This window comes from Vanellus vanellus (assembly GCF_965231255.1).
Source record: "Vanellus vanellus genome assembly, chromosome: 5".
In the NCBI taxonomy this organism is placed as follows: Eukaryota; Metazoa; Chordata; class Aves; order Charadriiformes; family Charadriidae; genus Vanellus; species Vanellus vanellus.
Window position 1 is genome coordinate 9,236,018 of NC_138910.1, and position 27,891 is coordinate 9,263,908.

At 39.6% G+C, this 27,891-nt stretch overlaps 1 protein-coding gene across 1 annotated transcript in view; it reads left to right on the forward strand.

Moving 5' to 3' along the window:
* The first annotated feature begins 3,657 nt into the window (after positions 1-3,657).
* ACTR3 (actin related protein 3) overlaps positions 3,658-27,891 on the forward strand; it is a 32,544-nt gene continuing 8,310 nt past the window's right edge. Inside the window, exons 1-6 of the mRNA XM_082483715.1 lie at positions 3,658-3,838; positions 20,129-20,184; positions 24,381-24,505; positions 25,059-25,169; positions 26,684-26,779; positions 27,327-27,434. Coding sequence (XP_082339841.1) covers positions 3,795-3,838; positions 20,129-20,184; positions 24,381-24,505; positions 25,059-25,169; positions 26,684-26,779; positions 27,327-27,434 — 540 coding nt within the window. The 5' untranslated portion in view covers positions 3,658-3,794. The remainder of the gene's footprint in view (positions 3,839-20,128; positions 20,185-24,380; positions 24,506-25,058; positions 25,170-26,683; positions 26,780-27,326; positions 27,435-27,891) is intronic.

Here is a 27,891-nt window from a genome sequence, read left to right on the forward strand (position 1 = left end):
CCAGGCCTCGATCTATATATGGATTCACAGAGTTGTTCTTTCTGCATGCTCAAGGGCAGGCTGTTAGCTGCGTGAAAACAATGCAGAATGAGCAGGATGCTGAAAAGCTTCCCACATACCTTAGCAAGTGATTTCACAGAATCACAGAATGGTAGGGGTTGGAAGAGACCAAATTTGGAAGGGGTTTGTAATGCTTTTGTCTAGGTATGCACTTCTTCAGGCTGAAGGACTTGTGAAATTTTAATACGTAGTATTGCCAGAACTAGTAAATCATACCTGCATCATGGTTTGGAGCCCCAAGGCTTACTTATATATAAATTGCTGAAAGTTGTCTGAAAATTCCCTCCATTTGAATCAAACTGTTAGACTGCCCCTGTGTTTACTTGTTGACTAATAGAAATGCTTTCCTTCTGAACTTTTGTCTTCTCATTCCTTATGCATTTGTATTCATCTGCATTCTCTTGTTTTATATTTACATTGTAAACTGCCTGGAGGCAGACAGCAACAGAAGGAGGATGCTCTGCAATGGTAATTGCTTCTGTTATCATGGATATTCAGGAAAAGATCACCTGCAACCCAACTGTGCTTATAAAAGCTGGACTGTGATGCGTCATAGAATGATAACATTGCTGGATTATGTGTGTTGTATAGGATGGTACCAGATTTTAGGGTTTTATTCATGCCCATTACCTTGGTGAAGATTGAGAACATACTAAGACATTGCCTCTACACATCAAAAATTTGATTTCTGGTACACCCTGGAAACAGTGAAAAGCTTTGCAGAAGTTTGGAACTCACATCTGGCTAAATGAGGATGAAAAGATTCAGAAAATTACACCGTGAAAACAGACAGTAGGCTTTTCCTACTTCTTCTGTACTGAAGAAATAAGTAAGGGTTGGAAAATATTTCAATGCAAGAAAGTTTTGAAATATATCAGTCAGCACTGCAATCCTGCTGGATCTAGCTGAATTTTAGCTTTATAAGCTCAATTTTGTAATTTGAACACAAGACTTCTACGCTAAAAATATCCCCCAAGATAATCTAGATGCCAATGCACAAAAGTACAAAGGGTACTTTGTAGGAAGTATTATACGAAGCAGTATTGAAATTTTGATTGATCTATTTGAATTTTGATGAGTAATATGCCAAACGTGTTTATGGTACAACAATGTGAGATAATATTGCTTTAAGAGAAATCTTGCACCTTTATTTTATTGGACTGGGGCCTGGGTCCATGGCCACCTGAAGAACTGCATCTGGCAAGACTAATAAAATGAAACACGAGATTTCATGGCCGGGGAGTTTAGTCTTTCAACTCCCACCCTTGCAAAACTGTGATTGACTTGGCACCTTGATATTGAGAGAAATCCTATGCTTTTTGGTTCTCACATGTAAATTCGACTGTAATTCAGTAAAACAAAATGCACCAGCACTGCTCTTTTTCAATGTCATTCTTAATGCAGTCTCAGGAAGAAGGCAAACTGATTACAAGAGATCACAATGGAGTTACTTAACAGATTTGTTTCACTTTCCATATGAACTGCAGTACTTTTTTTTTTTTTTTTCTTCTCAGTGTCCTTTCCTTTTCTTCAGTGTCCTACCATTTCACAGAAAACACTTGCACTCACAAGGAGGACAAAAATAAATCCAGCTATGGGATATTTTCTGTAGAGTGCATTACAGTAAGTGCCTGTGGGTGTGATTTATTGTTTTATAGTGAAATGATGCTTCTGTTAGCAAAAACTCACCAGCAGGCATTTATAGCAGTTCTACTATTTGTCTTTCAACTTTGCTATTAAAGCTCAGCTAGACTGATCAGGAGCATTATTTGGAAATATTAGGTAATAAAGAACAGCCAGCTATGGTATGCTAATGATTGTACTGTTCAAAACTCACTACAGCTGGGCATACTAACTTGGTAACTCTGTGCCGGCACTACGAACTGTACAGCCAGGACAAGATCTGCCAGCTCCATGATTTCTTCATGCTGCAGTTTTTTTTGGCCCTTGCCTGACACTCCTCTTGGGGGTAACCTGAACCCCTGCAGCTGAAGCACTAAGCCACTCTCTTGTTCCAGGACCCTGCCAGATGCAGCAGTTGAACCTGCTGCGTGTGTAACCCTGAATACCAGGTAATAAAACCATGAGGAAAGTGAAAAGTCCACATGGTACTTTACATACTAACTGTATTTATTTTAGATAAGTATGTACCTATGCACACACACAGGCAAGTACATTAAAAAAGGGCTGTTTGTACTTTCTCTGAAAAGCTTTCATATTCTAGCATAGCATAGCTCACAGGCTACACAGTATCCTGCAGAAATCCCTTTCATTATCTGTAAACTGCCTCATAATGTTCTAGTCATCATTTGCTTTGACATTAAAATAAAAATGTTAACATTCTCATTATCTCCTTTCCTTACTTATGTTCCTCAGGAAGATCTGGCAGCCCACAGAAGCCAGATGGTGGCCTGAACTTCACAACTGAACTGTCTAGCTGCTGCTACAAAAAGGGATAGGTTTACTCCCTCTTATCTCAACCTGAAGGACATGTGCTTTGCACTGGCACTGACTCTTGTCCAACCCTATAGTGAACTCAGGTAATGAGCCTATTAATTAGAGATAGCTTAAATTAAGTGAGGAGGACCAATGCTTGAAGAAGGAAGCCAGACCACTGTGAGGAAACCTTGAGGGCTGGTGGCTCCCTAAGGGACACAGCGAGCAGGGCTGGGCATACCCCCCCAGCCTGGGCATGTCCCACAGTTCATGGCTGAGGTGAGATGAGCAGACCCAAAGGTAGTGTCCAGGCTCAACCAAGAGTCCAGGTCATCAGACCAAGTTCATGGTGGTGAAACAGGCCCAAGGTGAAGCCAGGATGTCGGTCTGCAGACCAGGACTAAGGGCCCATGGTGGTTCCAGGGAGGCCCATAGGGACGTCTGGTATCCCCACAGAAAGCCAGGCTGGGTCAGCACAGCTCGGACACAAATTGGGGATGGGCCTCCTGCGCCCTCGGCAGGCAGCGTGAGGTGGGGGCCCCAGGTGAGGCTAATTAAGGCCTTTAAGGTTAATTAGTACACACTGAGCCCTGACCATAGCTGCTTTTCACGGGCTACCGAATTTATCCTCAGCACGACATGGGGTTACACCATGAAACCCACAGCCTTATATCGCCAAGGCAGCAGCAAGCAGAGGACTGAAAATAACTGAGAACCGCAATATCAGAACGGTTAAAACATTAAAATACTTTGAAAGCAAACAAGAAATAGTGTGTGGCTACAGTATGTCATCGTGAGGTCAGAACTGGGCCCAGCCTGGTGGATGCAGCAGTCCCTGAAGGGCTGCGAGAGGTGGGAAGTGAGAGAAAGAACTAAATGAGCCCTTGAACAATTTTTTTTTTTCTTCACTTTCCCCACCTCAACTCTCAGGTTTTCAGCGTTAAAATAACACTTCAGCCACCCTCGTCTGCTCGCCGCCGGCGGGGTGGGGGTGTGTGGGCAAGAACCCATCCGCCCGCCCGCTCCACTTCGCGCCGCCTCGCAGGGGCGAGGCCGCCAGATCGGACGTCAGCGAGGGCTGGGGTTGTCGCGCCCGCCCTCGCCGCCGCGCGCAGGGAGGGGCGGGTCAGCCATCTTGGGCTCGCCGGGCCGTGCCTGCGAGCCAGCGGGCGGGGGAGGCAGCGCCCGCCTTGCGGAAGTGCCCTCGTTCCCTCACGCCCTCCCCGCCGCCGAGCCCAGCCCCGCCGGAGCGCGCCCAGGGCTGCCCGCCGTCCCCAGCACCGCCGCTACCGAGGAGCATGGCAGGGCGGCTTCCCGCCTGTGTGGTGGACTGCGGCACGGGGTGAGCCACGGCCGGGCCGGCCGCTGACAGCTCGGTGCCGCCCGGGGCGGGGCCGGGCGGGTTCCGCTGCCGCAGATGGCGGCGGGGGTCGCGCTGCCCGCGGTGGGCCGGGCAGCCGCGCCCGAGCCGCCGCGGTGCCGGTAGCGGGAGGGGGAGGGCCGGGCCGGGCTGAGCTGGGCTGGGGGGAGAAGCCGGCTGCCTTCCCTTCCCCTTTCCTCCTCTTTCTCTTCGCCTCCCCTCGCCCCTGCGGAGACGTCGGGCCGCCGCGCCGGCCGGGGCCGCTCGGAGCAGCCGCCTGCGGTTGCTCGGCCGGTGCTTGCCGGGGCGCGGGGGACCTGGTGCGGCTGCCGGAGCCGGGAGTGGCGAGCGGGGACAACCATCCTGCGAGGTCCCGAAATGCCCTCGCTTGGAGGAGTCACCGCGCCGTCGGGTGCCGTCCGGGGGGGCTCTTATGTACTTATTTAACTTAAATATGTGGATAATGTCATTTATTCTGTGTTACTTCTCTCTGTGGAAAGGGAAAAAAAACCCCTCCCCCTCCAGCGAGCAAGCGCAGAGGAACTTCCTTAGTTTTGTCAAAGCCTCTTCCTGCTTTCGGGCTTTTATACCTTATAAGGCAGTTTTCAGTGTCAAACCTGAACCAAATCCGTTTTAGAAACTCTTCTTTCTGTTTAGCAGCTACCAGATGATGAAGAGGATGCGGTGCTAGTGATATGTAGCGTAAAGAGCGCTTGGGGAGAAGGCCCTCGGGGTTCGGACTGCCTTTTCCGCCGCGGCCCGACTGCGGGGGGCTCCGGGGGGCTGTGCCGGGGGGCGGCCCCGCGGAGGGGCCGCCTGGGAGCCCACCTGGAAGGGTAACGCGGTGCCGCTTGCAGGAGCGCACTCGGGAAGTGAAAACCACTCTGTGACCTGCCCTCTGCACTGTGGGGTTTTTTTTAGAGGTGAAATACTTCATTTTAGGCGCTATGCATCGGGCTTCGACTGGGAAGTATTGATATACTTTCAAGGCTCTTCCTCTTTAGCCAGCACTGATAGCATGCTGATTCTTTTAACTCGTCTTTTTTTTTTTTTTTTTTTTTCTCCACTTCTCATCCATCTTGCTAAACATAGTGAAAGAAACTTCTCAGTGACTGCAGTGTAGGTACAAATATTTACAGTACTCTTGAAATCCGAGCGCTTGTTTTTTGAAAGCAAAGGCTCATCTTCCCTTCAAGAGAATCTGTTTGGTGTCAGACATGAATAAATTGGTCTTTAAGAAGAGCAGGCGTGTATGTGTCTGTAACGTATGCACGTTTAACAGTTGTATGAAGAAGTCATACCTGTAATTAGAGCAAGAACTAAACACTTGAATTTTGTGGGATGAAGGCAGGTTAGCACAGTGGGAATAAGAGTATGTAGCTGAGTGTAATGGAAGCGTGTGTGAGTTTAACATGATGTGTATATGCACTGTTTGTCTTTCAAAACAAAAGATCTGCCCTGTACTCTGCCGCATGCCACTAGAGGCTTTGTCCCATCCCGCATGTTTGTGCATTGCAGGTAGTCCTATAAATTCAGTAATTATGTCTTTATAGGTTTGCAAAATATAGATTGTGACCACTGGAGTAGAAACATTCACTAAGAGCTTTCAGTGATGCCAAGCAGGAACAACATACTAGCATATAGTTGCGTAAGAAATGGCTTTGCCTTTTTAATGTGAGAGGTGTACCAAGGGACCTGAGTGTTAAAACGGACATTCCTGGGGAAGATCTGTGTGTAAGTACTCCATTAATCAACTTCAGTGCACAGGGCATACTCTGTAATGTTCTTGTATATGATGTTCACCAAGTGTCTCTCCGCTTTTATTTATTTATTTCCCCCCAAACTGCAAAGATCTCTCTAAGATGTTTCATTGTGCACCCATGGTGTTGTGTTTTTTTTTGTTTTTGTTTTTTTTTTTTAACACAGATCAACCTATTCTGCTCTCTGGGCTTTTCCCTTCTGGTGAGCTTCTTAATTCAAAGTTGTTCTTCCTTGAAGTTCTGCTTCGGGAAACTGAGCAAAGGTTTTTAGCGTTGGAAACATTAGAATGTCGGGGTTGTTGGAATTAATTGATTTTGGTAGTCAAATGTATAAAGTGGTGAATTTACAAATGAAAAATCTAATACTTGAGGCAAACATGGAAAAGGTGGGTAGTAGTGCAGTGGGATGTGATAGCATAATCATGCTTGTAGCTTTTTATTTTTTTTTAATTGGTGCAGCCTTCCCTAACTCTGTCTCATTTTTTCTTTTTAAGCAAGAACATGACACATAAATGATGTCAGCCTTGTGCTCTGTGTGGATCAGTTGAGGTCTTACCTAGGGTACTCTCTTATCTACCAAAATGGAAGAAAGCAGTCAATTTAAAGATAGCCCCTGAAAACAGGAAAAGAAAGAGGTTTCGAAAATACAACCAAAGCAGAAAGTTTGAAAGGAACTGCCTTTAGAACAGGCAAGGCTTTAAAAATGCATGAATTTTCCAATAAATAGGGTTTTTCTAGAGGGAGGGGATGATAATTAATTTACAGTTCAAGGAGAATTTACCTTAATCAGTAAAAGGGCAGATGTAGGAGAGGTATTAAGGGTGTCTTCCTGTGTGTCTTATGCATGTAGCCACAGGTTCAGTCTGTTGATCTGAGTGACTTTTTTTTTTTGGTGTGTGTTCATTTTTGCTAGCTAAAGTTAAGAGGAAGGGGATAGATGAAAAAGGTGGCAGAGTTGCACTTTTCTGTATCAGCCTGCACAGATTAGACAGATTTTAAGAACCCCTTTCAAAGCATAAAGAGACCAAAGCACAGAAGAGGTTGGGGAGGTCGTGTGATCTCCATTGTTTGAGGTTTTAACAGGTTAGTCAAACTTTTTGAGGATCCTCCAAGTACATGTCATACAGCTGGAGCTGGCAAATGGGTAAAGTCAGAGATACATCAGGCAGATTATGGGTGCAGCAAAAATTCTTCCAGTGTTACATTTGTTATCTTGAAATTTGCATTCTTTGCTTAAGCAAAGCCGATATCTAGAAAATAAGGTAATGGATACCTACTAAGAGCAGGTAAGTGCATGAATGGGACTTGCTTCAGACTGGCATAACTAAGGATTACATGCATTTTAAAATAAAGATACAAAAAAAAAAAAGAATAAGAACTTGAAATTATTTCCATTAAGTGTATGAACAACACACCAAAGAAAGAAAAAGGCTCTTACTGGTATTTTTAATCTCAGTAGGCTGCAGTCTTTTGCTCTCTGCCTTTTGGGTATTTGAATAGTTCTTGCTGCCTGTTCTACAGGCAAACACAGTACAGCTTGCACGTCGTCATTAAAAGCTCTTCCTACGCCACTTCAAAATTTAGCTTGATTAGGTTGACAAGTAGATTTTAGCTGTGTCTTTCTATGTGAATGCATTTTTTTTTCTTGATATAAACTTGTGTAACACTGAACTAGCTCATTTGGGATGACAGATAATTGCAAGTGTTCAAATTAATGGCTCTTCAGCTGAGCTGAAGTAAGTGGCTGTGTAACCTACTGCAGTTCCAAAAGGAGAACTTAATTTCAGCAATGAAAGTGATTTAAAGAAAAGTATTTGTCTTTTCTATACCTACACTTTCCCTTTTCTGTACGCTTGTGTACAGTTTTTCTGTGGCTGACAGGTGGATCCATTACCAATCAATACTTGAGTGCCGTAGGTGACCAGCTTCTCTACTGTACCCCAGAGCCTTCTGTCAGTGGGGTCAGTATGCTGGTTCTCTTGAGTAAATTTGCTACGTGATTGTGTGAAGAAAAAAAAAAATACGTTGTCTCACATCTTGCTTTCTTCTATCTCCTTTCATCTGCTAAGCTAGGCCTCTTTTTCACTTCCCTCACACAGGTTACAAAAATGGGTGTGTTTGAGTTTTTCTCTTCCTTCTTTCCTGAATACTAGGGAAGAATGAAAAGTTTCAGGGTTGACTGAAGAAGGCCCTGCTGTTTGTGGTAGGAGCATGAGAGTCCCTCGAAACCTCACAGCAGTCTGGGTTCCCTCTGAGCTGAGAGCCTGGAAAATTGAGGCTGCTTGGGATTTCCAAGCTTTCTTGACATGAAGTTGCAAACTGTTCTTTGGAATGAGTCACATGTCTGAGAGTTTCTTGGCTGTTCAGTTTCTATAGCCAGTTTTGCTGTAAATGAAGGAAGGATAAACTTGTGCATATAAAACCTCAGCCAAAATCCTGCCTGCTGCTCAGGTGGTGTGTGCAGGGCAGTGAGCTTGCATTGGGGGACTTCTCTACTTTTCTAGTCAGTTTTCATGCAACACCTGCATAGCTTCATGCTCTTAAGTAGAATGAAATGTTTATGGGTTGAGTGTCCTCTGATGTGAGGCGTTATGACAGGATTACATTGTATTGTTTCTCTTGTGGGTTTTGACCTGGTAGTGTAAATGAGTACAGGATCCATGAAAACTAATAACCTTCGATAAACAGCAAAGATGTGTGAGGTGAGAAATCCAATGCTATAAAACAAGGTAAGCGGAAATAACAGCCTGTATTTTGTTTGCTGAAAATTTTTTGGTCTTATACTGGACCTTAAAATGATTTTTCTTTCCTAACATTCCAGACGTGGATTACTTCCACAGATTTTCAAATCATAACTTCTATTTAGTGTAAGTACATCATCACTGTGATTTTCTTGCAGTTAATATTTCAACTGGATGTCTTGTCATGACCTTTCATGGGTTCCAGTCCTCATGAAAAAATTCTCTTTTGGGATGAATTTTCTCTGTGTTGTGTCATCCCAGAAGTAATTTTTCAGTATGGAAAGCATGAACAAAATAATTCCTTAATGGAATATGGAAAAAATACTCTTCCAGGATTTTAAGAGTATCTTTTGCTTGCCAGTAGCTGAAGTGGTTCAGGAGGGAGGGGGAAATGCTTCATCATTGACACGGGAAAAGGAGTTGTGCTAGATTGAGAGTTGTGGTTTAATATATATATATTTAATAATTACAAGTAGGTTCTGAAGACCCACGATGACCTGTGGTGTCTCTTAAATGATTCTGATACATCACAGTCAGTGGTGTAACACTAAATGTACAGCGCTTACAATATAATTAGGAATAATAGGAGTTCAGTTAGGAATATCTCTATTCCTAAACATGCACACATATATATTTTGGAATTCCACTATAGGAATCAGTTTATATCTTCCTGGAATGCATGTCAGAAGCCATCCAAGATGCTTGGCACCTTCCAGTCCATCTGGTTCTGCTTTTCTTTTCCCATGTCCCACTTATGCTTTATATATATATATATATATTAAAAAAGGAAGAGGGGTGGCATCTCTAAGCAGAGGACAAACCTACTTGCATCCATGGGCTGAAGCTGTAGAGTTAATGACAAATGAGCCACCTTCTATGTACAGCAGAGCTCCTACTCGTGTGTGCGGAGAAGCTTGCGCAGCCGCTCAGACAAGAGCACGGCCCTGGTAATGAGGAAAGGTTTGAGGGAGGGTAGGGCTGTGGGTGGGACGGGGCAGGTTTCCTTCTTGTCTCTTGGTTGTTATTTATTACCTGGCTTGAACAGTCTGCCCAGAAAGTATGTTGATTGTGTGAGTGGGATGCATATTTGCTCATCGAAATTAATTGAAAGTACAGTTTCTATGAGTTCAGAAGTACCATACTAGTTCCTGAGTGGTAATCCAGCCTCTGTATTATTTTATAGGCACATATAAGAAACTTTGCAGTTGGTCTTTTATTTTAGTTCATGCAATTTAAAAGTTTCAACACAATGTTTCAACACTTAGTTTCATCATTGCAGGCTTTCTTGGGGAAATGCAAAAAGGCTTTGACAATTTCAAACAAACTTTTTTCTTACTTTAATTTTGGACAAACATTCTTCATTTAAAGACTTCAAGGAGAAAATGTTAAATTTGAATAACTAAATAATATTTTAGTTTGTCCCCAGTAAAGTTCATGAGTTCTTTTCTGCTCTGCTTAGGAAAAGAAATCTTTATTGCTTTAATTTTTAATTTTTGGTTTGTTTTAGTCACTGAACTAAAATATATTTAGGTGTACCAATCTAACAAAAATCATCCTTGGGTAGATGCTGAAAAATACCAATTTGATTGCAAACTTGTTAGTGTCCATAGCAGGATTATTTAAACCATCAGAATGAAGCATCTGTCCTTCCAAGTGCTAGTGCTGATATATTCCTTTCATTTTCTTCTTTTTTTAATCAGTTATCAAGGAGGATTATATCCAAAATTGAAAAAGTCATCATTTCATCCACTGATTTAATGTAGGCTATAACATAATTCAGTTTTTAAAAATTTTTGTTCTGATCATGACTTTGCATTTTTAAGACCAGACATGGAAAAACTCTAGATAAATTTAACTTTTTTTTTTTTTCCCTGGGGTTTCCTTTTTCTCTTTATTATTCTCTTGTGGTCATTGCAAGTGTTTGCAGCTGTGCACAGGATGTGTTTTGGCATACTTGGTCTGTAGAGAGCAAGATGCAGACAGGAGGTTGTCTGTTGATACTTTATTTTGATTGTACCCTGCTATCAATGAATGAATCAAAATTTTAATTCTTGATGCATTATCTCTTTCTCACCTATTTTTTCGGTATTACCATTTTATTTGTCATTCCAACCTAAACGATTCTATGATTCTATGTCTTGCGTTAGATTTATGCTATTTATCATCTGCAAGAGCTTTTACAATATGACTGCTTGCATATTTGCCGTCAGACTTCAGAATATCTGTGATCTTATTAAATGAGATCTGCTTTTTATATAAAACAAAATTCAGTGGTATGTTTTTGTCCACAGCTTAGTGGGGCTTTTTTTTCTACAAGACAACTGTTTCCAATTGGAAGCCGTCTTTTATTAGAAGCACAGGGTAACATGATAAGTATGTAAACTGCTGTTTTAATGCAAGCCTATTCTTGATGGAAAACATTTGGTTACCTACTGAAGTGCTGAAGTTGTAACCAGTGTACTGGGCAGATGAGAAGTATGCTGAGAGTCTCCTGCGGTGCTTGCTGTGTGCTCCTTCTCTCCTGTCCATGCTCTGGCTGTCCACTCGGTTCATCTTACCCTCTGCTCAGATTGGTGTGATTGGGGCGACAGCGTAGTAGCTGTTGGTTCAAAGCTGGAGCTCTCAAGTGCTGAAATTGTGCAAATAGCAAGCACAAACGCTTAACTTTGTAAAGCTATTTCACATTAAAAAAAAGTTATAGCCACTGTATTGCATTTTTTTTGAAAAACTTCAAAGTTCAGTCAGATTTGTATCAGCTACGACTCTTTCTGCATCACATGACCCGTATTTTGCCTATTACACTTCAAGTGCAAGATTTTGTTCACTTGGCAATTATGTATTTGTTGATTCAGTCGATCCCTCCCTGTTCTAGCTGTTGAAAAGTATGTATAGTTAATCTGTTCTCTTGGGTTTTTTCTTCCTGATAAATGTCTGTGCAATGCTCAGCTTGTTTTGGACAGATGTACAAAGTTGCCAAACTAATCTCCACCTCATAACAAGTAATTTATACTGTTAAGTAATTAGTCATGCAGACTTCCAGACTTTTGGGGCATTCTTTCCTTGTTATTTGCAAATATCACATGGAGTAGTCAGGCTGTGGAAAATGCTCGGAGAACTTGCATAAAAAGTAAATACAAATTTATTAAAACCTAGCAGTATAGGCTAGTATTGTGTGGTGTGGTGTAGCACAGAGGCACTGTTAAGACACTTGTTAAAATGAATTAGCCTAGAAGTCCCAAAGGAAGCAGTAAGTAAAAAGAGAGCATTCTGCTTTTGCCAACACAAACTATTTTCGTTATACAAAGATAATATCCAAAGCCATTTGCTCTTCTTACTTTGAGGAAAATGTAGTCAAAGGAAAGCTAACTTAATTTTCTGTGTTAAAGTACATGTCAGCATTGCATATTTGAAATGAATTTTATAAATGTAAATAAAATTGACTAGGATTACAAATGTAGACGGTAGTACCATCAGAATGCCTGAATTGGATTTTGTTAGTCTTAGACACTTAAATATGGGCTAGTTTTCAAGTACACTTTTCATGACTCAGTCATAAGCTAGAGTCTTTTGGTAATACATGCATCTTCCTGTTTACTTTTAGGAGAAGAGAACTTTTCCAGAGTCAAGTTATCAACGCTTGTTGTTTGTTTATTTTTTTAAAGTTTTGATGCAAGTAAACGTAGAGCAAATTTGAAAGTAGATTCTCTTCTACTCCATCCAACTGTTAGTAAAATTAGAAGCTGCGCAATGTGGTAACTTCCTGTGTCCTCCAGACTGGTGTAAAAACTGTCACCTGGAGACTCTTATTGCAGTGCATGTGAATTTATTCTGATTGCTGTGTAGTGCAGGCTGCTATTGCCTCCGTGTCCCTCTTAGTCACGCACCTGGAGGGTTCTGGTCTGGCTGTGTGTGACCATGACTTTGTGGTTTTTCACTACACGCTTTAGCTAGGTATTATTAGCAAGCATTGCAGTCGTCTCTGTGCTTTGGGTTGTAGTTGTAGATGCTGATAAACAGCAGCACTGGACAAATTTTCTAGATGAAAATATAGATACTTTTAATTTAACTTTTTTAGAGGGTTATTTTTCCTATTTGGTAAATAAATGTTTGTTAGAAGCATTTCTTTTCCAAGCTGCTTTTGAGCTCACTTCTTAAATTGCACACTACTTCAATCTGCTTATGGTTTGTTTTACTGTGACAGTTAAAGTATGTGGCAAAGAAGTGTATGTTGTCAAGGTGAAAGTTCTTGTTTGAGTGGACTCATATTTTGGGGGGAAATATTGTAAGAAAATAGTTTCAGACACACAGTAATGCAGTTAATTCCAAGGCTAAGGTTGCAGACTGCCGTATTTGTAACATCTGTGGTGTCTAGGGGTCCCATATGTCTTTGAAATACCCCTTTTACTATCCCTTCATGTGTCTCATCTACAGCTTAACAAGATTCTTCATCTGAGAGTGCTTCTATTCTTGTGTGCTTTTTCCATTTATAGAGCTGATTATTTGGCTTTCACTATTGATTACTTAAAACATTTTTGATCAACAAGTGTTTTAAAACTTGACAGAAGCAGTTGCTATTTAAAAATGCAAACTAGTGACGTGTAAAAGGTAATATATGTCAGGCATGACTGATTTCAGTCTTTCGCTATCTTGTGTTTTATCAAGGACATTTGAAAAGAGATAGTAAACTAATTTATTAATACAAGTCCCATTTTCCTAATATAATCAGTTCCTTCAGGGAATTCTGATCTGCTGCTGCTTAACCAATTTGCACCTGATGCTAGAGCTGGGACCTTTTTTAAAGGGGCAGGATGGCTTTCCTCTTTCACCATCACTATCTCATTATTTCTCTTTATGGGGATTTGAAAAGGTAATACTGCCTAGGTTTTACAGCCTCTGCTGTACAAGAAGGATGATAGAAGAAAAGCAACAAATAAAACCAAAGGCTTTGTTCAGGCTTTTCAGTTGTGAGGCTCTATGTATGAAGACTAAGGCCTCATCCTTGTTTCAGAACTCTTTCACTTCTTTTTAAAGCAGTTTTGTTATCTAAGACATTAGACAGTTAAAACACTATCTTATAAATCTGGTCTGTGTAAAATTTGTCCAGTTAAAACAGGAAACACTATTAAGCCCCTTTTGATGAAGTCTTTGATGGACAGACCATCTGTAAGGAGCTGGGGACTGAAGAGCAGAATCCTTTTCCATTCCATTTAAAAAACTTGGAGATTTTGCCATTTGATTTACTTCATGCCCTTTTGAATGTATTACCGTGTGCGTGTCCTTCTTAGAATCTCCCCGCTTTCTGAGCTTTTCTGTAGTGCCTTCTACAACCTGCTCAATTACGATTTTCCTAGAGTTAAGGTAACTTAGCCAGCAATGAATTCTGCTGTTGTATGCACACCTGCAACAAAGACTTTACATGCCTCAGTGAATTTAAGTTGCACCTGCACTATCTTGCATGCCTTCACAATGTGGCCTATTGTGAAATTGTGAAATCGTAAAATAGCCTTTCTTGGTTTTGTATCTTTTATCTTGAGCCATTTATAATAATGTTATTTACTTAATAGTAATTTAAATATATAAGTAATGCTTGAGACTATAAATTGAAATATTACTCTTCTGTGCAATCATTTTAACTATTTCTCTGTAAAATTTGTTATGCAGCGAAGTGTCAAGATATGATGAAGGAGATCTGCAAAAACAAAGTTTATTTTAGCAAGCAAATTCACTTACAAATATTATAACAGCCCTTGTTGGTGTTCAAGTAGTATATATGGAGAATTTATTGCTGTGGTGTCTTGAGAGAAGTGAGGTTATGGGATTGGATTGAAATGGCGAGATAGTTTGCAGACCATGCTAATAAAGTCAATTCATGTACAAAGGCAAGAGATTTCGTAAGTCTTCACTGTTCTTTGTTTTATGTAATTGAGGCCTCTGTCTGGCTTTGGAGTTTCTCTTTGCTCTTGGTTGATCCAGAGGAATGGTCCCATGCAGCCTTTTTCTCAGTTAGATTCTTCGGGTTAGACCCGCAAATAAGCTTTGGAAATATGCGGAGTGAAATCCAGGTTGGTGCATTCGGCTGCTCAGCAGAGGGTTTGGAGACGCAAACATGTAAAGTGGGGATAGTTTAAGCAGGGCAACAGAAATGCTAGGGTGCACTTAAAATTTCCAGGTCATGGGCATCTGATTTCAAACTGTAGGAAAATAGTTTAATCAAATAACGATTCCCAGGCATGAAACTCCCAGGCTGTGGTATCAGTAGTGCATTCAGAAATTAGCAGGGATTACCTCTTTTTAAGCCACTCGTCTGTTGCTGTTATTTTCAAGTGGCCAATATGCTGTTGTGTGCAGCTGTTAACGTGTGGTGATAATTTTTTGACTCCTATTGGCACAATATAACTTGGAAAACTCAAAATTTCTTGCAGGAAGGAGTATGTAGCATGTCTGTAGGGTATTCATATCCATGCCTGTATGGTCATGGAACAAAATAATTAAGCAGTCTTCGGAGCAGGGATCAAAACGCTAATTGTACCTCTTCTATGATGTGTATTCTGGTTACCGGGCAATCATCTTGCTTTCTGTCTTTGGCCCTTGTTTCTTGGAGCCTTTTCCACATGGTTTCAGGAAAGAAATGCAAAGCACTCTTACCTCAGAGTTTATAAGCAAGAGGCTCTTATGGGAAATGGGAGATTGGCTTTAAACCCATTTGGATGGAAGAGGATATCTTTTAAGAATAAATGAAGTTTAAATTTGTGTAAAGCCTAATCCCATCCCTGAATATTAGACTTGCTTGGAGTGTGACCCCTCAGGCGGGTTCCGCATAGGACTTTGCAGAGGTGTGTTTAGTTAGAGAAACCTTGCTGGGCTTGGTGCACAGGCTTTGGTACACACCAAAGCAGAATTTTAGGCTTTACACACATCAAGCTAACAGGTATGCTGTACAGGTTACTGTACTTGGGAAGCCCATTGCATCTGCAAGGTGAGATACAAGGCAATGAATGTGTTGTTTTAAGTGAGAGCTTGCACAGAAGGATTGCTGTGGCTCAGATGGTGGACAATAGTTCAGAACCATCATGAAGAGACAGCAGTTGGTGAACAAAGACAAGAACAAAAGCCCCTAGAAAAAGATAACCTTCTGTATATGTTTGTTTTTCTAACTTTATGCACCTTGAAGATAAACCAGAAAGAGACCGTTTTGATTTCAGCCTGACTTTCTTTCTGGAGAGTTTCATGTTTGTTACTCTCACTCCTGTTACTCCTCCCTCCCTCCGGAAAAGTGGTTCTTCTTGTTTGTTTGTTTTTAAAGTTGCATTGCATTTTCCCAGTGAGGCCAGCGTTGGAGGTACATCTTATTCCTGTTCCTGTGTGCATTAAAAAAAAAAGTGTCCTATGCATGAGATTTGCTTCTAGTCCAGGTCATTAGGAGTAGCTGAGCTGTAACCCGGGTTTGCTCTACAGAAGTTGGAGATCAGGTGACATTTGTCCTCTAGTGCTCATCTCTGCTTGTGCTTGACTAACTTGTGACTTTGCATGGAGCTGTCACCAAAATGACAACGATACAACTCATGTTGGGCCACGCCATTTCTGTTGTACTTCTTAAAGCAGCTAAACAAATGCGTTGTCCATGAAGCAGGTGTCCCCCTGTTCCTCACCTGTCAGTTAAAATAGCAGTTATGCTAGAACTAGGGTGTATAACTTGGGAGGATATCTACAGAATGACATTTGGTGTGGACAGGAAAGAAGTGGAGCAAAGGCACGTGGTCATGGTTTGTGGTTTGCAGATGGAGGTTCTGTTAATGGCATTCTCGTTAGAAGTTCTTACCCTAAGTGCTGTTTCCTTCTGGCTTTAAAATTGTCTGCATGACTAATACATAAGTAACCTTCAAGTGACATTGCTTTCATGTCGTAGCCTCGGAAATATCTATTCTAGATGAGCGAGCACATATAAGAAATCCCATTAGCGCAGTTGAGAACATTGTGGAGAGCCTTTTGGCTGTCCTTCCAGAGATCTCTGGGGCAGATCAGTCCACAGCTACTTTGCAGTTTCAGGGTGTGAGTTTGGTGTGGATGTGACTAGAGGTATTTCACCACTGATAGTTGAGATGTAGATTAGTAGAGTTAACGTAGAAGGAATCATCATTAGTTGCTACCTCCACCCCATTTGTGGTATCAATGTCCCCTACAAAAGTTGTATTTGTTTGTCACATCATTACCTCTGCATAGGCAAGAGGGTGGTGTATGAGACCCCAATGCCTTTTGGAGAAGATGCTGCAGGGAAGTCAGTGGAGAATATTGGCACCGTATATATGTGTATTGAGAGATCGTATGGGGGTGGGGTGTGTGTATGTCTATGGTTCTCTATATACCTAAGTGCACAAATGTATCCAGATTTTGTGGACTGTTTTTGGATACTTTATAGCTTATCTTCTAAAGTAAACCTGAAGGTCATGATAATCCAACAATTTTTTTTTGCCATGTTTGTTTTGTTTTTTTTTCCTTTTCTACTTAAATAAGCTGATAGGTCTACAGAAACACTACAGGTAGCTGAACGTGGAGAAATAAGGGAAAACATCTGAATGATCAAGGTTGAATTCAGTTTTTCACCTTTGGGATTTTGTAAATCAGTTCGGTGTTACAGATTTTAATAGAAAACTGCTTATACTTTTGTAGTCGTCTGTACAGTGCCTTGCTCTCTTACTGCTGAGTGCTCCAAATTCAGTGTGGAAGAGCTGAGTTCATGTCTCATTAAATGACATGTGCCTGCCTGTCTCCATGGAAGTCCCTCCTGCCACTCTTCAGTGCTGTACACAGCAAGCAAGACAAGCTGTGAGTTGCTGTAAAACTGTGATCCGGTATTGGTACTGCCTTATAATATCTTTAATATCAGGGTTTTTTTTTTCTGTAGTGGCAGTGATTGCTGCTTTGCAGAAGGCAGGGTGTGCCTCATTCCCCTGTGAATCATACATTAGTCAGACACTTTGCCCTATATGAACCGCTTGTGGAAACTGTATACTTGTGAAATCTACCTTGCCCATGGTATCCTTTTTTCATGTGATTTAAATGTTTACTTCAAGTGACCGCAGTAGAAAGATCTGATCAGTCTGAATAAAGCCTCATCTTTGCAAAAGTTAATTTTTAAAAGGTTAATTTTTCAAAACCCTGCTGTTATTAGACTGTGCATTTGAAGAACTGAAGATTTTATCAACTTTTATTCATTTTTAACTTACCTTTTTTGTCTCACCTATCACCTTTTTAACCTCCATTTTAACTCAAGAGTATCTAGAAATGTTATGAAAATCAAGCTTACTGCTTATTATGTGTATTCCCACGGTCCCTGACAGCCTGTGCTACTGTGCAGCACCCCGTAGTACCAGTTGCCGTAGGAGTGCTGCAGGAGGTTTGCTGTGCCCGTGAGCATGGAGCTGGAGGGGCAGTTCTGAGGCACAGGGGGTCCCTTCCCGGACCGATGGATGAGCAGTGGTGGCATTCCTGATGCATCAAAGAGTGTGGCGAGCAAATCTGGGCACACTGAAGATGTGAAGACTTGCATTGAAGACTTGCAGCTATAAGGCTTTAAACCAGAAGCCATGTTTTTTCTTTCATTTTCCTTTTTTTGGAAGCCTAAAAATGTGACCTTTTTTTTTTTTTCCATGAGTCAGGAGACTTCTTGCTGAGTAGGCCATAGTATTTTTAGATATGCTGATTTCATGTCTGAATATGGTCTTTTTATGTCAAATGTATCTTTCATTTGACTGTTTTCCTTTCAGTCTGCTGGCTGTGTGTGCGCTGGGCAGTCTCCCACACCACAAGTGGCTAAACAGCCTCTTAACTGCAACAGTTTAGCTTTTTTCTTTGAAATACTGAGTTTAGTACTGAAATGTTTTTAACTTTTTTGCTTAAGGTGCTTCTGATCTTGTTGTACGTTTATGTAGCCTTCAGGCTCCAAAGTTCCTCTGTAGATTTAGCTTTAGAATCTATGTGCCACAGTTCTGGATTTGTAGGGGAAGGTAGAGGGAATGAGTCAATAATTGCTGGGTTTCTTATTAATTTTCTAGTGGAACTAAAAGCCTCTTAATATAGATGCAGTGAACAGTTTTATTCTGTGTGACAGGTTATAGAAGCATCAGATTGTGGAAGTCAATATTTCTTTTAGGAACTAGGTATTTAAGATGAAAATTTAAAAAAAAACTTGTAACTTTGAGTCTGCAAAGTCTGAGTTGCGCGTCCTGAGTTCAGGCACATACAGCGCATAATGCTGATCTCATGAAGTGTGAATTTCTTTCTGGTATTTAGTTTCTTTTTTTCCATTATTTATCTTATTTTGCGTGTGAAGTTTTCGTGTTCAGTAACCATTCCTGTTGATCAATATGAAGTCAAGTTTTTTTACATGCTTACACCCAACTGTTGCAATGTGTTACAGACAAGATCAGGTTTACAGCTTTAAAAATACTTCTCTTGCAAAGTATTTTTAGTGTTAGATAAGGTCCTGTGCTAACCACTTTGTTATTTAGAGAGAAATAATACCTTCCTTTTGAGGAGACCGTTTCTCCTGGCCCAGCACTAATGAGTGCAATTAATGTCAGCGATAGAAATGGTGTAGGCGTTAGTGGACATGTGAGCAAATTGTCAACCACTGCATTGGTAGCATCACAGCAAAACCTACTGCAGCAGCACTCCTCTTTTAGCCTCTGAAAACCAACCTCCTACTTGTTGCCAGATGTTTTGCTGTGTTATTGGCGTAGATTTTATGGCTTGTTAAAGTTAGTACTGCTTTATACATCTTGCGATCTTCCAGGTTTGTATCCAAGTGCTGAAAATTGTGGAGGTGCTACTACAGTGTTTTGTGCTTTTGCTGATGCTGCTTATTTAGTTAGTACAGCTGTCTGACCGTATAAAAAAAAATGAGAACATTCTCACGTCTGTATTAAAAACTGTTGCATGGGCTGTAACTCTTGAATGTAGAGTGCGTTTTGGTCTGCACGTTTTAGAATTTGCCTATGCTGCTGTTAACTCTTTTGTAACAACATTTCTATCAGCTGGATGGTTTTGTTACTGTGAGTTTTGTAGTTATTTTTCATGAATACAGTGGTAATTTCTTCAGTTTTTTTTACATCGTGACAACAAAAGTGATGCATATATCCGTAGCACATTCTGGAAATTGGTTGGTTGAAGGTGTGTAGTTCTTTTCCTCTTGCTTTCCTTAGTCATCTTAAACACATTTTCAAGACTGTTTTCCATTTGTTAAATGGAATTTCTTTTGCTACCACAGTCGTTATCAGCTGTCAGTACTTGCCACCTATGATAGTACATCTTGGGAAAGGCTTGTGAAGTATTGATGGCCAGCCCTGCCGCATGCCCAGCTCCCAGGCTGTGGGAAAGGGAATTTTTTCCCCCGATAGTTAGCAGTTACAAAAACACTTCTACCACTTAGTATTTCTATAGAAATATTTTGATATAATAACTGTGGAGCAGGGAAGAACTACTCTGTGGCTCTAAATTATATTTCTAAGCGTTGATAAATTGAATTGCATACTTTGTGTTCTGTAGTAAAATTTTAGTAGAGTAGAAGTTAGGAATGATGCTTGATTTGTGGTAGGGAGCATTGTTTTACCTTTTTAAAAAAAGTTGTTCTTTGTTTAGTTGGGGTGCCTTTTTTTTTTTTTTTAAAGGAAATTCAGTGGCTCTTTTTGATATGGGAAGAAAGGTATGTACATTAAAAAAGGGAGATATCTGTGGTATTAAATATTATAACCCAACTTTTTTTGCCTTAATAGGTATACAAAGCTCGGATATGCCGGTAACACTGAACCCCAGTTCATTATTCCTTCATGTAAGTATTTGTTACTTGTGTACGAATGCTGAAGTTGCACTTAGAGTTTCTATAACATGCTATATAAAAAGATCCCCAACAGTTAAAACTGAGCAACTTGGAAAGACCTGTGAGTGATGACACCGTGATAGCAAGGCTCTGTTCTGTTTTGCTCAGTTTAGAAAGATACATCCATTAAAATGGTATACTAATATTTGAAGTTAATATCTTGGAAATTGAAATTATGTTGAAATACAGTAGTGTGGCTATATTTACTTTTTAGAAACTTTTTCCCTTATTAGAGACTTCTTGGGTGAGTTTAGTTGATTGTAACTAGAAAAAATAATTGGGTGTTTTAATATCTTTAGAGACTAAAATGTTATACTTCCTAGGTATTTTTCAGTATTACTTAATTTACTATGTTTTGTAAATAGAACAGGAAAATACTTAATTTGTTTTTTCTACATGTAGAATTGCTTATTTGCTCCTTGTCTTCTGAACTGGTTGTCCCCTTGAAGTGATATGGCTCTACTCTGGAGAGTGGAACTCGGTCAGCTTCCTTTCGAAATGCTTCACTTTTTGACCTCCTACACCACTTGGCATTTTGTCATTGTTCATCTGTGCCAAAGTAATCACGTATTACATCCTGGTAAAACGGAATAATTAGTACACCCAGTTTTTCTTGTAAATGCAACAGGAAAAGAGCTAGAACTAGTAATACTTAAGTATAGTCACTGTAAAATAGAACTTGATAGTTCAGGCTCTATGTTAATTTTTCTAGAAAATATGCTTCAAAAAGCAATTTTTATGGAAAGCTAAAGTTAATTCAATTAATGCATTCTCCTGTTGTCATACAAGTGAGAGAATCCTTTCAATCTCTTCTATATGTAGTTCTTAATTCTGTTGAATTTCATTTGGTTTACCTCAGCGGCATATAAAATATACCCTACAGTTTTGTTTTTCACATAGTTTTAACATTAGATTTTTTAAAAGAATTTAATGAACCACTGAAAAAAAATTTACATTGCTCTTTAAACTTTATATCAATCTTTAAATTAAAAATGGACAAATGGTTATTTTATTTAATTTCAGATAAATGGAGTTTATATACTTTTTTGGCATCTTCAGATTTGGTTTATTTAATTTTAAAATCACATTCTTGTTCCAAAAAAGGAAAAGAAAGATCATGACACTTTAAACAAATTCTGGGAATGAAATGACCTGTCAGATCATTAAGCAGAGAAATTTATACAATGGGGATGCTATTAAAGTCAAAGAGAAAGGGGGAAATGAGACTTTTTTTTTTTTGACAGCTTTTTGATAGTGTGGTGTATTTAAAAAAAAAAGTTGCTTTCATCTAGACGCTCCTGCAGCTGAAATGGTCCTTACTGCAGTTTTTTTAATGAAAAAGGCATTTTTCTCATTTGTACTGTAATCCAGGTTAGATAATTACACTAACTGCATAAGTTTGCATTAGTCCTTTGCCTCAAATGAAATAAAATAGCACTGCTGTTATCCACATTAGAGAAATGAAAGTGGAGTATAGCAGTACCTAGTTTCAAAGTAAAACTATACAGAAAGCTGTGGATCTTTACAAAGCACTTTCTTGTCTTTAATTTTCTTAATATTATCCACAGAGGAAAAATGGTTTGGTTTCTCCTTTGACTTCCAGCAATGGTGGTTGCACGTTATCAATTTGATTCTCTAAAAAAAATGTTTGCTGTTAAACAGGTTCAAGCAGCATTCCTTCTGCCTTGTTCACTTGCTGCTTATCTTATTCACTTCTGCTCTTAACAAATTTTTATCTCCCACTCCTCTCTTACATTGTGTTCTTGATTTAATTCTGTCTGTAGAGATGACAAACGCTTGTTTGAAAAGTGAAGTAAATGAGAATTTATTGAGCTGATTTTTTTGATTAGACTTGGGTTTGCTGCTTGCTTCCCTGGCTGCTTTTTAGATCCTAACACATGATTAATTTTGCTTGATTTTTATTCACTTAATCCTTTTTTCCATTATCCAGTAGTTGTCTTGATTTGTCATCTGTTTCAGTTTATGATAAGTTTATATGTTAGATGGCCTCTCCTTTACCTTTAAAAGAAAAAAAAATATGGCTTGAGTAGTAGTTACGCACAAAAATTGATTTGATGCAAGTATGTTCTCTTTTTTTTTTTTTTTTTTTTTTTTTTTCTAAAAGCTCTTAATTCTTGTGCCAAGCAAACCAAAGGCAAATGCTCCGAGATACCCCTGGAGTGCTGCCTGTCTGCAGACACCGCGGTAGCTGAACTGTTGGTTAGGCAAGATTTATTTTCCTGTTTGTATTTTCAGGATATGATTCTTGATTCAGGTTGTTCCCTTCTCATTTCTGATTTTCAAAACCAGGACCAAAAAGGCTAGCGTGAAGGTCAGCAAAATATTGAGATCTCCCATCTAGTTTTAGGCTTGTAACAGGGTGAAACCACTTTGACTTGAAAGTTTCTATAATCCCGTGGCAAGCGATGGTGTTTTACTTGAAGCTTCTTGAAAATAACAGACATCTGGACAGAAAAATTTCCCCAGATGTATGAGCTCTGTAATGATGTCCTGAAAAATATTTGGCAAGATTCTTCTTTTCTTTTCTTTTAGCAAACACTAGCCTTGCGACATCTCCTTCCCCACAGTTTTAGCTTCTACTTCCTATCTAACCTTCCCCACCCCCGCCATGCTTTCAGCTTCCTCCAGCCTTTTGCTGCCTCTCTGCTCTCCTGCAAGCCGCTACAGAAGCTACAGTATGATTCATTTTTCTTCCTGAAGAGCTCAAAATAATGTCTTCTGGTTTATCCTGTTCAGTCTTTCACAACATTTTGGCTGTGCAGCCCTGCTTTTGTTGCTCTTTGTGGGAAGAGAAAGCAAAAGGATGGGGAGCATCAGTGTACTAACGGTGTTTTACCCTAATGTGCTACTGATTTCCAAATCCTGTAGCTGTGCCGACCAGAGGTCTTGAGGCTGCTGCAGCAGCTGTTTTCGTAACTTTTTTTAATCTTAGCTGCGAGGAAACAGAACTTCTTACTGGAGGTGAGAATTAAAAAAATAATTCTGCCTCTGAGCTTTTGTAGCACGGCCTTTGAATAATCGAGGCTGATATTTATGCTTCTTATATATCTGGATTTCCCCATTTGCAGAAAGGATTGTGTTTAAAGGCAATTAGTAAGACTTGAAAAAACACAGCAGGTATTGCTGGTGCTGCAACCCTCTTAGCCAGGGGGCTGATGCAAAAGATGAGCGAAGGGAACATCTGTGTTCCTGTGATATCTAATCAGTGATCCCTATTTCCAGGATCCTGTGTTTAGCATTAGCCAGTATTTTTCTGATAAAAACTTTTTTCTCTATTTATGATGAGTAATTATCGTGGAAGGAATAAATTGCCAAGATAGTCGCTCTAAACTTTTGCCAGTTATTCCTTGAAGCGAAGGAGAGATTTATAGTCTTTCTTAAATGAAATTCCCCATCCTGTTCTTAACAATAAGTAGGAGTAGGATTTAAAGGAAGAAGCTAAACATAGACTTTGTGAAAATCTGTTTTCAAGCATCTAAAGGTGCATCATGTGTCCATACAAATTTCTGTCCTTTTAAAAAGACTCCTGTTATTTCTGTTGAATTTTCTTTTTCTGTATACTTTGTTTTCTCCTACTTTGTCCTTCCTGCCTTCTTTTTTTGCCTGTTTTTGCTTATTTAGTTGCTATTCAGTCCCTTTTGCATGCCATATCTCACTTTTGTAATACAATCAGAAATCAAACTGCTGCAAGTGAAGTAAAACATTCATTTATATAATGGCAACATGTTTTCTTTCTTGCTTTTTATAAAACTTCTATGACTTCAGTCTTTTTTTCTTAAGTTATTTTTAGCAGGTGGGCAGAAAACGAGCATGCTGGTTGAATAAAACAAGATCTGTAGGGATACCCATCTTAGTGATTCTTTTTATTTTTTATCTCACTGATTGCATTTTGAGTGTCTAACAATTAAATCCATTTTAAGTCTGTATTGTGTTACTTTATAAATCCTAATTATGTTTACCTATGATTGGAATTAAAATTATCTGTTTTATTTAGCTTTTCTGCGCTTATGCCTGAAACAAAGGACAAACGCAATTACAGCGTGTTCCTATTTTTGAATGTTGGGTTGTTTTCTTTTTTATTATGCAGGATATATAATGTACAATATTGTTTGTGTTCTCTGTTAAAGGTATTGCTATCAAAGAATCGGCAAAAGTGGTCGATCAAGCACAAAGGAGGGTTTTGAAAGGTGTTGATGATTTAGACTTCTTTATCGGGGATGAAGCAATAGAAAAACCAACTTATGCAACCAAGGTATTAAGAGAAATGTTTAAAATAATTTTCCAATACTCTTTAGAAAGCATCAGCTACACAGTAAACAGCTTCTTAAGAATGCTTTTTGGTTAACTTGAGTCTTATTTTCTTATTAACTCTGTTTTAATGGAAAATAAAGTTTGGTATTAGTTTTGTTGACCTTCAGGAGCCTGTGGGAGTTTGCAAAAAAAGTATGTGAATATGTATTTCTTTTGAAGTGAAGAGAGGCTGGGAGAGTGGTAAGCGGAAATATCGCATTCTTTCATGTTCCTTGGCATCTTTTATCAGCAACATCAGAGTCAGGATACTGGGCTAGGGGGAACCTTTGATTTATCCGAGTGCCACCATTCTGTTGTACTGAGGAAAAGCACCATGTATTCTGTCTCTGCTATTCAAGGTTGGAATTTGAATTTCAAATAGGTGTCAGATCAAGATAGGGAAAACCTAATGCAAGGTTTCTTGCATATGTAGATCATATGCTTTTACTGCAATTGAAAACTCTGTTTATTTTTTCTTCTGTTTCCAATTATGTTTCGATATTCTTGTGCAACAGTGGCCCATCCGCCATGGTATAGTTGAAGACTGGGACTTGATGGAGAGGTTTATGGAGCAAGTAATCTTTAAGTATCTAAGGGCAGAACCTGAGGATCATTATTTTCTTTTGGTAGGTAAAATTATGTCCTACTTATGCAATTGCGCATGACTAGTAAGAATGCTTGTGCTGATTTATGTAATAATTCTTAAATAAGAATAAGTTTATCTTGAAAACTAAAGTAAATATAAGTTACCTGAAGCTTTCCTGACCTGTCTTATCCCATATAGGTTCTTTAATCTTCTAAAGATATCAGAGTGTCTGAACTGCAGACTTTTTTTCTTTTCTCATTTCCCTCCAAATTGCGTCTGCTCCACCCCCTTTTTCTATTACTTGTCCACTGAATTCAATAATCATGTTTCATTTTTGAGGCAAAAAAGTACCTGTGTGTTCTGACTTAACATAATTGCAATTACTTTGTTTTTACAGTGTTGCTACCTACATAGTGTGTCTAGACAGTGAATTTTTTGTTTGTGAAATCAGAAGGATTGGTTGTTATATTTGGGTAGATCAGATCTGAATTAGGGTTTATGTTATTCAGAAGCATCTGCTATTCCTTAGTATTTTATTTAAAGCCATTGAAATAGGCAATTTGTTTTAGTGTGATGTTATAGAGCAAATTTGGAATTAGAGGTGTTGACCATACTTGTTAAAGAACATCTAATGCAACATCATCTTGAAGCATGTCTAATTGGGTCCAGTTGCTCAAGGCTGTGTCCAGCCAATCTGTGAATATCTCCAAGGATCAAGATGACATAGCAACTCTGGGCCCCTTTTCCAATATTTGACCACCTTTGTGTTTCCTTTTTTTTCCTCTCCTCATGCCTACTTAGGATGCCCCATGTTGCAGTTTGTCTCTGTGGCCCCTTGTCCTATCGCCTGGCTCCCTCCTCTTTTCAGCCTCCTATTATATAGTTGATGCAATCGAAAAGTGAGATTTTTTTTTTTTTTTTCCCCCCAAATATTCTGTAACACTATCCAAAATAATCTTTCCATGGAGAGACTTAGTATTAATTAATTTTTGTGTTTTAATGAAAATTATAGCATACTACCGTATTGTATGTTGTTGCTAGCTTCTCTCAGTTGAGTCCGTTTCTGTAGCTGATCGTATTAACTTCTTTTATAGCGATTGCCTTCTGAAGAAAAATAGCTTTTTTTCTTTAATGAGTCACTGAGACTTTTTAAAAATAATTGTCATTCTTTAAATGTGCTAAACAGTATCCTTTGACATTTTTAGGTTGATAGTCCTTGATTCTTTCAAGTGAAATCAAAAGTTGTAATGAGCTAACCAACCCACAAAGGGGGGCTTTGATGTAAATTCTTAAGCAGTAATTACTATAATGTTTTTATTCCACTTCTTGTTTTTGCAGTGCGGATTGCATAAATTGTGTTGTTGTCAGGAGTTTCTAGATTTTCTTAATTGCACCATTTGCCTTTAAAAGCAGCCTTTGCACATCATTATTTTTACATGCTATTGTTGTTGAATGGCTCACCTTTCAAAACTTAGGATTTGGTGACTTTTTTTTTTCTCTCAAGTCAAGTATTTGATTTGAATGTAAGTAACGCTTGGGGTTTTTGTCTCACAGACTGAGCCTCCATTAAATACTCCAGAAAATAGAGAATATACTGCTGAAATCATGTTTGAGTCTTTCAATGTTCCAGGGCTATATATTGCTGTTCAGGTAAGGACGGGGCTTTTGAAAGTTAGAGCTACAGTATTTCTCTTTGAGCTAAAGCTAATTTCACTATGAAAACTGTATGAGTGGTGTTTGAAATACTTTTATGTACTTCTGGTTAGCAGTTTCACCGCTAGATGTTTGATATGCATCGATTCGCTTGTCTGTTGGCTAGGTACTGTTCCTCAGTTACCTGTGTAGAAGTTGGCCTCTGAAGCAGTAGAGTATAATATCTGTTGTGTCATAAATAAATAAACAACACACCACATCATAATAATGATATTAGGTGAAGAATTGAATCCCTCTCCATATGAAGTAGCAAAAAAATGTTTGAAGACAGCTAAAAGAGCATTATGAGTCAAAAACTACATTTATGCAGTCTCTTTTTCATAAGCTGTTGTGTACGTATATATAATATTACTAAATCAGTTTCCATGCTGAAATTATCATAAGAGTGTTGGTCTAGGTATTGTTGGGAGGGGTAGGGGAAGGTGGGATATGCAATGCAGTGCTTTTATTAAGATTTGTTTTTTGTGTGTGTTCTTTTCCCAAGGCTGTCCTTGCCTTAGCTGCATCTTGGACGTCAAGGCAAGTAGGAGAACGAACGCTGACTGGCACAGTTATAGACAGTGGTGATGGTGTCACTCATGTTATTCCTGTTGTAAGTATACATCAAAACTATAGAAGCCATTTAATCAGAGAAAAGTTTGTTCTGTAACTTCTCTGAACTTTACACTTACACAGACTGAAGTATAGCAAGGAATCTTCAAAGATGTCACATAATTTACAGGGTTGTGGGAGAGCCACGAGGATGATCGGAGGGCTAGAGCACCTCTCCTATGAGGAGAGACTGAAAGAGTTGGGGCTGTTCAGCCTGGAGAAGAGAAGGCTCCGGGGAGATCTTATTGCAGCCTTCCAGTACCTAGAGGGGGCCTGCAGGAGAGCTGGGGAAGGACTTTTTACTAGGGTATGTAGTGATAGGATGAGGGGTAATGGCTTTAAACTGGAAGAGGGCAGGTTCAGATTGAACATTAGGAAGAAGTTTTTCACTGTGAGGGTGGTAAGGCACTGGAACAGGTTGCCCAGAGAGGTTGTTGAGGTCTCATCCCTGGAGGTGT